This window comes from Dasypus novemcinctus, chromosome 2 (assembly GCF_030445035.2).
Source record: "Dasypus novemcinctus isolate mDasNov1 chromosome 2, mDasNov1.1.hap2, whole genome shotgun sequence".
In the NCBI taxonomy this organism is placed as follows: domain Eukaryota; kingdom Metazoa; phylum Chordata; class Mammalia; order Cingulata; family Dasypodidae; genus Dasypus; species Dasypus novemcinctus.
Window position 1 is genome coordinate 142915194 of NC_080674.1, and position 14472 is coordinate 142929665.

Genomic DNA, 14472 nt, shown 5'->3' on the forward strand with positions numbered 1-14472 from the left:
GGTGATTATGGTAAATAATTCATGCAAACCCTGACAAATGCAATTTATTCTTTTGTGCAATCACAAGGAAGACCAGAAACTGGCTGCTCTTCTATTTACTTTGCAATCCTTTTAGCGACATCTAGTGGACAATCTTTGCAAAACACGGCATTTGGCTCCATGGTGATGTTCTCCCAAAGGCTCCGATTCAGAGAAGCATTTAAAAATTTTTTTTGTATCTCATAGATAACTTAATTTTTTTCTTTTTCTTCTTTATTTTCTTTTAAATGTTACATTCAAAAAATATGAGGTCCCCATATACCCCCACCCCTCCCACCCCTCCCCTCCCACAGCAACAACCTTAGAGAAGCATTTTAAACCTCATTTCCATCTGGATGTTCATCTGTTTCAGTCTTCGAGTTAGAAATACCATCAAGGCCAAATGACCTTTCCTTTGTTGTTGCTTAGAGGGTACCATCAGGGACACTATATCTCATGGTTGTCATCTGCATTTGAGTCTGGCTGTCACTTATTAGCAGGGTGGCCAAGGGCAAGTTACTTCTCTTAGCCTCAGTCTTCTCAGCTGTATCATGGATCTAGTAACAGGATCAGCCTTGTAGAGTAGGACACCATGAAGTAATGCCATAAAGAACCCCGCACAGTGCCTGGCACACAATAAATCAGCATTTCTGGTTCACGGCACCCATGGTTTCTTTCTCCTCCCTCCCCCTGCGCACTGCAGATGCTCCCTAGTGCAACAGTGATCCTGGGGGGCTGCCCCATCGGCTTGCCTAAGGAGGCTGCTCACAGGTCCTACGTGCATCTTCTTGAAAAGACAATGCAAACCCTCTTCTCTCTTTTTGGACAAACGCTAATCAAGAAATAGGAAGATGTAATCTAGACCCAGCAAAGATCCTGGAAAAAGAAAAGTTAACGGTTTTGATAACGCCTTATATTGAGAAGAAAAGAAGAAATTTGGAAATCATCTTTCAGGTTTGAGTTACAAGTAGTTGCCTTTTTGTTGATAGTTTGATACCTTCTATTTTTATTTCATTAGGCAAAGTTTCAAACGGAAAATTGATTATTTTACATTCATTCGTGATTATGCAGTGTACAGCAGTTTCCTTCCTGGTTAAACTGTTTTGGAAGTAGGCACTTTTCTTTTTAAAGAGATGGAAGGAGTCTTCTGTGCATTCAGCAAATTTAGATTAAGGCAAAAAGTGCCCTCTGGAGCAAAAAAATAATAAAAAAAAAATGTTTTTACTGTTTTAGCTACTCTAGCCCAGCTGGGAACTTTTCCAAATAATCTATATCCCTAAATACCCTCAGCTGTGAGAAGGCACATAAAAGCTGGCAGCACATCTTACCCTTGGAAAGCTCCAGGCACCCTCTTCCCTGGCCTGCAGGGACAACAGACCCAACACAGCCACAACAGAAGGCTCAGGACTCTTCCAGTTCCTCCTGGCAAGCAGCTCAGGGGCACCCAGGCCCAGCCAAGAGCCAGAGAGACTGAGGAGGCAGGGACGGTAGGAGAGGGCTGGGCTCAGGGCCCAGACATGGTCCTGGGTACCAGCCCTGCCACTGGCCCCCCATCGGGCTTTGTGTACGTACACGTTCCTACTTGTGAAATGGGGATATGCCCAAGTGTCACAAAGGTGAAGGGGGAGACTTTCCATGTACTTTCTCCACAAACCATGGGGGCCTGAGGATGGCCAGCCCTCCCTGCCCCCAGGCCACACTGGCCGCATGCTGCCTCCTGAGGGTGGGCTGCCCCGTCCAGATGCCACCCCGTTAGAGAGTAGCTGACGTCAGGACTCAGAGGCACAACAACTCAAGACACGCTAGTCACAACAACAGTTTAACATTTTACTAAAGCAATTCACACAAATTCCAAATTGCAAATATAATTAAGGACAACGGGTTCTGTTCTGCCATTTAAATCTTTCATTTTCAAATCCATCATTAAGACAGTAAGTAAACAAAAATTAGGTCTGTTGCAAATTCATGATTTTTCTTTTCTTGAGGGAAAAAAAGAAAGAACATTATAGTAAAAAGAACGCCACTGGATGTACAATAAAGCACCACAACACACGGTTACAAAATGGGGCTTCCTGCATCCTGCCACATGTGAAAGACACTGCTTTTCCCACTGCGCTGCACCAATCAGGATTTCATTAAAATAAAACTATAAAATCTCCTAGGTTACACTAAAGTCAGACACGGTCTGGAATACAGTGCTTAACAACAGTAATGCCAACTATCAGTGCTAACGTAAAAACATTTTAGAAGGTCAAAAACAATTAAACTGAAAACCAAAACCTCATTTTCCCTAGATGAGCAAAATTGAAAATGAAAGGGTTCCCGCCTTCCAACAGGAGTGAAAGGGACTTTTTTTTCTTCTTTCTTGCAGACTGGAGGTGGGGGACATGGTGTGGGCTGGTTCTGCAGCTCCTGCAGCTACTCAGCCTAGTTGGCGTCCAGCTTGGCCATTTCCTGCACGTAGATGCCTATACTCTCACTGTCAAAAAGCACGAAATACACCGTTTTGATTGAAGAGGACATCGTTGACACGAAGTAACTGGAGATGGCCTTCAGAATCAGCTGGGCTGCCGTCTGCTTTGGGAAACCGTTCCTGCAGGCGAGGAAACAAGCCCTCAGCAACCAGAGAGGCCATGGGGGCCGCAGGACCTGCCCCACGCCCCTCCTCCCCAGGGCCATCTGGGCCGCAGTCCGCCCCACGCTGGTGACCGCACCTCCAGGTGCGTTGGGCCCTGTGGCTGCTGGTACACGGTGCGAGAGCCCAGGACCACCGGGTGGGGGACAGACGAGCACACGGTTCTAGGTTCCGAGGGAGGACATGCCAGGAGCCTTCAGAGGAAAGAGTGCCAGCAAGTTCTCTGAAGGCACCGGTGGGTCCCACAGAGCAGCACGAGAGCTGTCCCCCAACCTCACCGGGACCAGCACAGCGCTGGAGACCTAGCACGGGCCTCAGACACTCTGGGCGGGTCTCAGCAGAGGCTGAGTTCTCCAGGAAGGCACCGACTCTGGCCACACAAAGGGTTCACAGTGGCCTCCAGGTCTCCTGGTGCACGGGAACTGCGCTCTCCCCCATACACACCTCCCCACACCTCAGCTTGGACCATACAAAGACCAGGTTATCAGGGAGTGTGGGTGCAGGCGACAGCCTGGGCCAAACGATCACCTCATTCCAAGGACAGCATCCAATTCTGCAGACCAAATTTACTTAAATTTGCTTGTGTTTCCATTTAAAGTAAATGTTATATGGCAAATTTTGGAGGGAGGGGCTCATAATTTAAACAAGAATCTGCAATCAGGCCTGGGAGAACTGGTACTCGCTGCCGTGGCACTGCAGTGGTCCCCGGCCAGCACTGCCCATGCGCACCGCAGGGGCCCAGGCAGACGCTGTGGGGTGGGCAGCACAGCAGCTCGCCTGGTCTGGTGGGAGTACTGTGGAATCTGAAGTCAGTGGCCCTGGATTCAAATCCCTTCCTGATTCCATTTATGGTTAAGGATACAAGGGTGGCTGGTTGGGGCAGCTGGTGTGGAAATGACTTTGTTCACTGGGCAGATGGTGAGTTCTCCACCTGCCCTGAGCAGGGACCAGTGAGCCACCGGGTGCTGGGCCCACTTGGCAGTTTCGTCTGACGCTCAGTCAGGGACCTGCTGCCAGGTGGCGATACATGCTCTGTGAGACTTCTCGCCGCCCCCCAGCCCTGCTCATGACATGCCCGAGTCCTGGCCCATCTGGCCCCTGGGAAAGACGCCCCTACTCTACAGTTAGTGTTCAGAGCATCTCCAAGTTTTTCTCTTGGGAGAAAACCATCCTGTTGGCTCTACCCTTCAAACATAGCTTTGCCCAGCTCAGTGATGGGCTCCTGGTAACTTCTAGATGTTCCAGAACTGGAGTTCATTTGTAGACGGTAGCGGGTATCACCTGGGGCATGCTCCTCCTGTGCAGAGGGGTGTGCGGGCAATTGACGGGGTGCAACCCAGGGTCGGGATTCCCTCACGTGTGGCTGCCCCTCCTTGGTCACACAGTGAACCCACAAAGAGGGCAGCACATGGAACGTCACCACCGAGGAAAGAGGCTGAATAAAGAGCTTCCGAGATGTTCTGGCCAGGATGGCGTTACTGGCCATGCACGGCTCCTCCTGCAGGATGCCCCCGTGGCTCTCTCTTCTGGGGATAGCACAGGAAGAAGGGCCTCGCCAGGAACGGGGAGGGGTGACACTGCACGAGGCATGCCTCCCCCTCGCCCCATTCCTATTCTCAGAGCTGAATGCTGAGTGTGGGAATAAGCTTTCCGTACCACACCTTGTACTGCTGCCCTGACTGTTTTACAGGAGGGGCGGAAAACAGAGGATAGGCTATTCTGAACAAGACACACCTTGGGAATTGCTTGGGGGAATAAGCTCGGCCTTCTATTTTTTGGGGGGCATCTCTCCATGGGTATGTTCCTAAGAATGTGTAAGCCCAATTCACACCCCCTTCTTCCACCTGGACCCCACTCCTGAGAGAAGGCCCAGTGTCAGCTTTTGGGGTAGGCTATGCAGGCAGAGTCATAGGGTCACTGGAATAAGGGCCCATTTTAAGTGTCTTACAAGGAGCAATTTTTTTTTTCCAGTTGTAAATATAGCTGCTGCCCGAAGAACTTATCAGATTACGGCAATCTGTTAATTTCATCCCTGGTGAGAAGAGCTGCAGAAGGCAGCACTGACCTGTTGGGCAGGCGCGAGCAGGGGATGTCTGCTGGCTGCGCAGGCCAGGGAGCCTGGCCCACAGCTGGAAGCAGCCTATGCTTGGCCGAGGGGGCTCCCAGGGGCTCCTGGACTGGGAAGAGCCCAAGCAGGGGCTGTGAGGACGGTGCGCCCTGCAGGTGAAGCCTGAGCCCGCTGCTTCCACGCGCCTGCTCCCGAGGGTGCCCTCCCTCTTTCCTCTGCCTCACACCTGCAGACACCCCTGCGCCGTGGCCTGTGGTGTGGCCTGATGGCTGCAGCCCGCCTCCTCTCGGGTCTCTTCAGCTAAGCCCTGCCTTAGCTGGCCGTGGTGCAGGCCTTTCAGCTGCCACTGTGTACTGCCAGCACATGCTCAGGCCCCAGCCAGGGGAGCGGTGGTGCGGTAGGTGGCCCTGCCCCCTGCCCTTGCTCGCTATGAGGGCGAAGGCTTGCCCTGGGGCACTCTGGCCTGTGCCGGACACAGACCCTCTCCCATTACGCCATTCCTCCGCAGTAGACCCCTGAAAAGGAGTGGGTGACTTCCAGTGAAGGAATGTTCTTTTCTGTTCCTCTATGTCAATACTTCTCAAACTTTAGCCCACATCACCATCGCTGAGGGCTTGTCAGAACACAGATGACTTTATCACCTGAGCTCGCAGCGTGGGCCCAAAGGTCAAGAACCTGCAAGTGGGGCAGAAAGGTGGGGCTCAAAGGATCTGGGCCCGCAGTGCCCACACTGCACACCTGCTGTTAACAGAGCGCAGCTGTCCTTCCCCCAGAACTTGCCCAGCCCTGTCCTATGAAGTCGTGCTGGATGAACATGAATCTGGATTTGTTTCCCAGAAAAACTCTTGTTGACAAGCTCATCCCTCTTTTCTAGGCAGCCATGGCCTGAAGAAGAAACCTGATGGGGCTATGGCCCCTCTGGACCAGGCAGACTGCAAGGAGGAAAGACAAGCGTGAAGGCTTTCCTAGAGTTTTCAGGTGAGGACCAAAATGTTTACTCCTCTCCGTAGTTGAAAGTCTGTGTGCACAAACTGGAACGTACAAGCAGATGCTCTAGCAAGAGTGCCTTACACACGGCGCCCATGCCCTCACACCCAGTGGCCAGGGTGGCCAGCTCTGCCTCTGTGGCCCAGCAGCCTGGGAGGCCCCCACCCCTCTCCAGGCAGAAAAGCAGAGCAGTAGGCGCTCAGGCCCTGGGGCCACCCAGGCGTGGATTTGATCCTGCCTCTGTTTCTGTGCCCTGTCTCCTCACTCTGTGACATGTGTGGTCAGGGTACTCATTCCGTGGGGCAGATGTGAGTCCTGAACCAGCTAATGCTGGTAGGCACTAGGACACAGCATCTGCAGTCAACAGCAGCAATCTCTTAAGGGGATGGTCTCAAAGGGTCTTCTCAAGGGCTCCCCCACCCCAGGCCCCGAGGCTGCTGTGAATGGTGGCTGTTATCACTGCCCCACACATGTGGTTACACTGGCTGGGCCCTGGAGACCTGCGATGCCCAGTCCCCATGGAGCACTGTTAGCCACCACTGCAGGCTGGCTGGGGTGCAGCAGGTACTACCAGAGCTCCCTGCACCAGCACTGACTGCCATCTGGAGTCGGCTTCATCTTTTCAGCTTCCCAGCTGGCTGGGTGCCTTTGTGTATTGCATAACCACAGTCTCAAAACAGCCGTTCCTGCTTGGTAAAATTTTTCTGTCTTCCTCCCCTATCCCAGGCCTCCTGCCTCCGGTACCATGACTCAGTCCTATAGCCAGGCTGTGCCTGCCTTGCAGACCCAACCAGATGCCACCTCCTCCAAGGCACAGCACAGCCTTAAGCAGACTAAGGAGATGACTTGGGCTTTCCTCAGTCACTCCAGTTGTAGCTGGACCTGCCTTCCCCACGCAAGTGTCCTGGGCCTCAGTTTCCCTGGGTGCAAGGGGACCCCCTGGGCTACCCCAGTCTGCTGCCCGCTTGAGTCAGCTCAGTGATGGCCAGGGGCTGTGCACATTGGATGCCTGTCTCCCTGTCCTACCTGGATCTACAGATACTGGGCTCATCAAGGGCCACACTCAAGGTAAGGTTTATACTCCTACAGCTTTTCTGAGCCCTTCCATGGGTGGGGCATCGCCAAGCATCCCTGCTCTCAGTGAGCTTACCCTCCAGGTACGGGCAAGGCAGGCATGGGGAATTCAGGCTAAGAGCTGAAAGGAGCAAGCAGAGTCGCAGGGGGAGCCCGGGTCAATCTCCTGGAGCAGACAGATTGGGCTCCTGCCCTTGAAGGCCAGGTAGGAGGAAAGGTGGGTGACAGGATCAGTTCCTCCTCACACCTGGTGCTGGCCGCTCCTGGATGGACCTTTCCGTTTGCCCATGTTCTGTCTGGCTTTTAAGTAACTGCCTGACTACAAGTGCTTCAGTCATGCCTGCACCATCTGGGGATAAAGACCAAGCCATGAGGGTCCTGATGGGAGAACAGTGGTTTGCAGAAGGGAAACGCTGACACTCGTGAGGGGGTGGCTCTGCCCCCGCAGCTAGAGGGGCCGGGCAGCCAAGCCCTCAAGTGGCCTCTTACCATCTCTCACTCCAGGGATCACTCACATGCTTTGGGTTAATAAATTATTCCTCCAATTTAAAGTCCCTTGAGTTTGTTTCTATCCTTGTATTTCTCAGGACAATTCCTAGGGGTTAGAGAGGTTGATAATTGTTTCTGTACAGGGTAGGGAATTCCAAGGTGGTGTTTCCACAGGCTCCCTGTGAAATCCATGCACCCATAAAGTAAGGCAAGCAGTGATCTTTTGGCTGGGTGAGAGGAAACGGGAGCAAGGGGTCAGAAGGCAGGGATGCCACGTGCTGGACATCATGGGCGCTGAAGTCCAGGGCTTCTATTCAAATTCTGCCTCGACCGAGGACAAGCTGTGTGACCTCAGGTGAGTTACTTAACTGCTCCAGGCTTCCGTTTCTTGACCTTTGGATGGAATTAGTAACCCTTAGGGTCATTGTAAGATGATGTCGATAATGGGGTCAGCGCAGCGCCTGGGACTCACAGAAGACTCATAATTGGTAGCCTGAGAAAAGCAAACTGGCTTTACTTTTAAGCTCATAAATCTGTGGAGAGTTTAATCAAAGCCCCAGACTATTCCCTATGTACTGGCCCTTTGGAGAGGGGTTGCCCCCTAATGTCAAACAGAGCTGTGGGTGCAGGGGTGTCAATAAATATTGTGACCAGACTGGCTGAGGACAGGATGTCCAGCTGCCAAAGGTGTTTTCCCGAGGCCAGGATTAACCACGGGGTCTCACTCGCCTCAAGGATGCTGTAGGGTTTGTCTGGGGCCAGTGGGCTAGAGCGAGCGGACTGGGGGTCACCCTTCCTGAGATGTCAAAGATGCTGGGCCCTGGCTGAGAGAAAGTGATATCCCTCAGCTCTTTACCAACATGTCTGTGTTTATATTGTTTTAATTCCAACATGACTTTTATGCTGGAGACACTGGATGCCACGAACAAGCCGTTTTATTTCCCCTCCTAAAACCTACTGTGATTTACTGGCCGGCTCTGGTGTAATCCCACTCTTTACTCATGAAAGAGAGGGCAGCTGTTTACATGGCTCTGTGGGGCGATGTCTGCCTGGCAGATGTTGGGCCCAGGCAGCTGTACACATGTGCTGCCTTTGGCATTCTGCCCTCTTAAAAGCTTTCAATTTATTATTTTTTAAAACTTTTTACTCCATGAAAAATGTAAATAAGTTTGTAATAACAGATGCTCTTTTATGGGAATTACTTTTATGCTCCAATTAAAAATTTCCCAATAGCCATATGAAAGAGCGTGAAATTATTACCTCCAATAAAGTCTCCTATTGCCTCTCTCTTCGGAAGCACCTTTCATCAGAGTAGATCAAAGTGCATCCGAAACATTAATTAACTGAGTCTCATAACCATCTGGGAGGAAGGGCAATCCTTGTAGCCTCATTTACTGATAAGGAAGTCCAGGGACAGAGAAGTTGACTCATTTAGTAAAGGTCACACAGCAGCACAGTACACAGCTGTTTAATTTCTGAATCAAAAGCATTTTGTGGGAAGAAAAAAAAAATTCTTTAATCCCCCCCTGGGACTGGGCCTGGGAATTTCCAGGGAAAGTTCCAGCTACTGGGCATTTACTGACCCCCTTATGAAGTATGCTTGATTTTGCCAGGTGCTCTTAGAGTCAACTGAAAGGGCTTTTTGATGCCCTATCTCTGCTGGTTTTTCTTTTATACGCATTTGAACAACAGCTTTTAAAATGATATTCACTGTATGCTCTTGGCAAAAGAAAACTTAAAATGTAGACAGCAATCCAAAACAACCCATGTGTGATCAGAAAGTCCATCAGCTTTCAACTGGGCACATTTGGGTTGTCCCTGCACTAGCAGAGCAGAGTATATGCAGGCAGGCTTGAGTATGGTGGGATAGCATGGTTTTTCACTTACCCTGGGGACATGTAATTACTGGCACTCCAGCTTCCTTTGGCCATTAGGGCCAAAGAGAGAGCTACTCTAATAATGCAGAGAACTGAGGCGATGCTGCTTCAAGGAGCACCTGGTCCAGGAGACCCTCCCTGCCCAGAGTTGCAGGGCCAGGGAAGGGGAGTGAGACTGCCAGGCAAATGCTCAGTCTGCTGCAGATGGAGGCAGATGGTGACAGAGGCACCAGAGAAGTTCAGGCATAACCAGAAATCGCTCCCAGAGCGGGAGCCTCTGGCAGATCCTGCCAATCATATGCTGACTCTTTGGCCCACAGAAAGCCCTGGGGAACAGTGGCCGTGCCTGTCCACCTGTGCACAAGGACTTCTGCTAGATCTAAACTCTGCTTGAGGAGAAATCCCAGTGTGACGTGATGGAAGCCTGCCCGAGGTTAGCTCTGTTGCTTGTTTATGAGGCCTGTGTAAGGTAAAATAGCAAAATCCACTCTATGCTCTCATGGGTTTGGACAGAAAGTGATCTGAAAGGAGTAGTTTTCTGTAACTACAAGGACTGGTTACAAGGATTGGGACTCTGTTTCACTCAGTACCCAGCCCTCACCACAGGAAGTAGTGCTGTGGACGTCAGTCTGCTGGAAATCCATGCTGCCACTGCACAACCTTGCCTTCCTTGTGCTCTGGGAGGGCCAGTGGACAGAAACCCCAGAGGTTCATGATGTGGGGTGGGAAGCGCTAGGTGCAGCAACAGCTACTCAGTCCAAACCAAGTCACTTGCCCATACAAAGCCTGCGGTTGTGGTTCCTCTTAGGCCCAAAATACCAAGAGCTACAGTGTCCCTTTGCTTTAGTGCCCAATCCAGATCCTGAGCCTTCTGGAGGTCTATGACTTGGACACTTGGCATGGAGGACCCTGGTGACATAATGGGTGATGGGATACACTACAGAGGCAGGGCCATCCCCACCCCCACAAGCTCTCTCATCTGGATCTCATCTGGATCGTGATGGAGTTCTCTCTCTTCTAAGAGCGACTTTAATTTCCAGAGCAACCCTCAGACACCACAGGGGGCATTATGCTGTCCACATCACATAGTAGAGGACTGGGCTCAGAGCAGGGATTAATTTATGCATGGTAAATCAGCTAGCTAGTAGCCCAGCCAGGGCTCCACTCCTGACCTGGCCCCCAAGCCAGTCCTGCTCTGATGGGCAGGAGCTTAAGAGACTACTGGCATTTTGATTGGCAGTCACTACTGAGTCCCACCTGCCCGTCAGCTGTTAAAAGATTGCATTCTTCAGTGGAGGCCCTCTGGGTTGTGTACCTGCCTTAGGGGCAACTATGTAGCTCCCAAAGGGCTCTGTGAGGCTTCCTGGGAGTATTTCAGGGCTAGAAAGTAGGGTTGGAGCCTAACTGTTTACCTCATTAGCAGGGCATCAGGGTCACCTAAGGCAGTAGGACAAGGGGATAGAGGCAGGGCAAGCACGTTTGGGGAGGTGAAGGTTACATGGGAATTAACAGGCAGGGGGCTCTGCCCAAAGAATGCTTGGTTTTGGAGACAGAACTCCAAGATGCCTATAGGCTGGACCTGGGAGGGTCCCTCTCTTTATTAGCATCCCTGCATTCACACCCCGTCTTCTCCTCCTGTCTGTCCAAGACTCACTCCCTGAGGCACTATCTCTAACAGTCCCAGAGCACACGGAGGTCTCTTCTGTGAGGACATTTGCTGTCACAACTCAAGTTGCGTATTGTCCTTAGGCCTTGTGTCTCATTTTAGCTTTCGAAATGTCCCTCATCATTACATAATGTTTGGTTTCTTTCCTAGTTTATGCTTTTGGCAAGTGCTTTCAGGCAGCCTCACTGGCCCCGCACAGAGTGAGAGCTCCACAGTCATGGCCAAATATGTGGTAGGCATGTCCACAACTGCCAAGGGAACATGGGTGCACCCTTACCTGCCACTGCCGATGGATGGAAACGCGATGGACTTCAGCTTCTTATCATCTGCCAGAGCCAAGCAGTTCTTCACTGTCTTTTCCAGAAGTTCCTCACACTTGTCCGCACCCCAGACCGGGCTATTACAGTGGATCACAAACTTGGCAGGCAGGCCGTGGCCGGTGCTGACAGCAGCTGAAGGGAAGGAGACAGAAATAGTGAGTTCCATCCCTCTGTAAAGTGCACAGGCACAAGATGCCAAACAGATTCATTCTCCACCTACTGTGCATTTCCCTGGGCCAGCCTATGGCTGTGACCAGGAAGGGTCCCCCCACCTGCCTGCTGTACTGTAATCCCAACATAAGCTTTCAGGCTGGAAACTCCTCATTGTTTAGTCTTCTCACTCAGAGCCACAGCCAATCCAAGACCCACCCTTGGGAAGCTGGCACTTGGGATGCAGCATCCCCAGAATTTTAGCCATGATTAGAGAAAGACCCCTTTTGCTACCCTCAGAAAGCATGCTAGGTTCTCCCAGAAGGCAGAATGCTAACCATTCATCTTGACTGAATGTGTCGAAATACTGCAGCTGGATATTAATTGCCTTTTTTGGTCTCCTGCCCCCTTTCTTCAAGTGGATTCATGTGCAAATAATTATGTGGAACCTATAAATCTCCTAGACACAACTCAGGATAAAAATATTGGGAAAGCAACCACTTTTAAGAGTGGCTAAGCACCCTGACTAGTGTCTCTGCTGCCACTGATCCCTGCTAAGGAGGGCTTTGATTGGCTAATTGTGCCTGTGTAGTTTTGACAGAATTACACTGTGGTTTTTTTTCAGGATGTAACTGTTTCTTTTCCTGGAAGAGGAGCCATTTTTGGCTACCCATCTTGGCAGTAGACCCACCTGTCCAGGGTCCCTGTCAATCTTCACTCCTTGTCAGAAATAAGAACCCGGCTTCAGGTCTGGCTACACATCAGGAAAAGTAATGTGTCAGCCCAGTGTCTCCCAGAACACATTCCAAGGATCCCTGCTCCATTGCTCTGCAGAAAGAGGGCTCTAGGTCCGCAGTGGTGAGGGTGGCACTGTGGAAGCACACGGACAGGAGCACACCAACGTCCCCACACCACTGCTACCGGAAAAAACCCAGACTTCTTTTGTTGTTTGGTTTGAGCATTTCTTAAACCTACTTTAACTACAAAACCCATTTTTGAGGAATAGCTATCAGCATTTCCCAAGGGGTATAGGTTGTTAGGGTCATCAGTCATAGATACTGAAGAAAGAGTGATTTGTGGTTAGTGCCTTGTGGTGAGGTAGAACCAGCTCTGAAGTGAGTTATGGTATCTGAGTTTGAGTCTTGGCTCTGCTCCCTGACTGGGTTCAAGAACCCAGGGCTGGTGTCAACCTATAGATATCTGGGAGTGGGGGCTTTAATTCACTGGTCAGCTCCTTGAAAGGCCACTGCTAAGCTATGCATGGAAAAAGACTGGGAAGATACACGTTAACAGTGACTGTCTTTGGGTAGCAAGGTGGGGGTATTATGTTCATTATACTTTTCAATATATTTTCAAACATTTTCTAAAATAGCTTCTAAAATTAGAAAAAAAATGTGATCTTAAACAAGCAAAAATATCTTTTAAACCATGCTAAACTGAATGAGTTTGCATAAGTCGTGGCTCAGGTTTCACCAGCAGTTTGGGCTTAAACTGGGCTTGCTTTGAGAAGCACTGATGGGCAAGGCCAGGTGCCCCAGTCTGTGTATAGAATGCTGTCTGGGGCCTCTTGTACACTTGTGACTTTGGTGGGACTGCCTGGAGGAACTTTATAATTAGTGGTAACCCCCACCCCAGCATCTCAAAACTGGCAGAGAAGAGGTCCTTCTCTCAGCCCTGCTGGGCCACAAGCCAGCCAAAGATGGGAAGTTCTGGCCTGCGTGGCCCTGGGGAAGAGAGCCAAGGCCTGGTGAACCTTCCGCTCTCTCAGACCTGGGCTCTGAGAGGGGGCTTCTGTGGATATTATGTAGAGATTATTGATTTCTTTATTAAGCTAATATTCATTTTTAAAACACAAACAGAATTTGAAAGACAGAATGAGTATTGGGAATCATCTTTTAAGAAGAGAAAACTGGAGCCCAAAGCGAGAAGGAAATGACCTGTTCTCACAGAGTTGGACAAATGAGTTGGGCCTTAACTGTCTGCTCTGGACAACCAGACCCCCTGGCCCTGCACATCCTGACCACCTAAATTTCCAAAATTTACCCCACATCAGATTCCAAGTCAAGTTGTTTCCTTCTCCCTCATATCAGGAAAGGTGTAACTGGCAAATGAGAAATGCATATTTATATTTTTCCAATTCAGATGGCTGCTGAAAAATTAATTTGCATCTCTCATCAGCACTTCGGCAGATTGCTCGGTATCATCAATCTGTAATTCTCAGTTCAGATTTATTTGTCAAACTTGGCTTCTGGAATTCCTTAAAATTTGAGGTCTAGACAGCAACCATTTAGGAGCTATTTTAAGTTAAAAAAAATTGATTTTGGAGATTTGCAGGAAACTTTCCTGACAATATGCACATGATAAAATTCTAGGTAAAATAAAGCTAACAGGCTCTTCTTTGCCTCCATCTTGGAGATACATTTGCATTGTCACTCACCTCTAGATTCTCAACTGTCTCGTAAAACGGTTTCCCTAATACTGCAAGTGCCACAATAAAATAAGCACAGTGGCTTCCCCATCTCACCTCCAGCTACTTCCAAGGGCCCATTCTTTTTCCGGAGTTCCAGTACAGCTTCCACAAACTCCTTGCCACCTTTCTTCTCCAGGGTGTTTCCTAAACAAGGACAAGGCTAGATCAGATGGCCATTCTTGAGTCTCTGGGCACACACAGACACTTTAGCATGTCAAGTGATTATGTATTTCAAATGATCTGACCAGCTAAATTTCCCTAAGGCTGCAAAACAGGAACTAAATCTTGGCTGAATTAGTAAATGGAAATTTAGAAGGGATTTATCAGCAGCCAGTTACCACTCTGTGGCACTTCAGTTTCACCTAGCTGTCTTTGCTTCTTTGCTGCCTCTTATTTGGGTCCAACTTGGGGTGATTTAGGATGTGCCAGAGATGTGAAGGAGATGCTGGGAGACATCCCTGCTTTGCAAGCATGCCTGTCCTGCATACGTCTCACTGGAGTGAGAAGCCAGATGGTGCTGGCTTGAAGGCCACCTCCCCGGGGTTTTGTTCCCTGGATCTGGGGAAAACCTCCAAATAAGGAGGTTTTAGAAGAAGCATACTATGCTCCCATGAAGCAGCTGGCTCTCTTCTTGGCAGGAATTCCAGAAGCAAGTGTTGAGATCTGGCCACCTTTGGACCAGCATCATCACCATGCTTAGCTCCTATTTTGCAGCTTG

The 14472-nt window shown here is 50.1% G+C and overlaps 1 protein-coding gene across 4 annotated transcripts in view; it reads right to left on the minus strand.

The window, feature by feature from the left end:
- Nucleotides 1–1831: 1831 nt before the first annotated feature.
- Nucleotides 1832–14472, minus strand: part of MACROH2A1 (macroH2A.1 histone) — an 82657-nt gene continuing 70016 nt past the window's right edge. For all 4 annotated transcript variants that reach the window (XM_058279087.2, XM_058279094.1, XM_058279089.2 and 1 more), the window contains exons 7-9: nucleotides 13809–13898; nucleotides 11092–11266; nucleotides 1832–2611 (exon numbers count right to left, since the gene is read on the minus strand). In XM_058279087.2, the coding sequence (XP_058135070.1) occupies nucleotides 2446–2611; nucleotides 11092–11266; nucleotides 13809–13898 (431 nt within the window). In that variant the 3' untranslated portion in view covers nucleotides 1832–2445. The remainder of the gene's footprint in view (nucleotides 2612–11091; nucleotides 11267–13808; nucleotides 13899–14472) is intronic.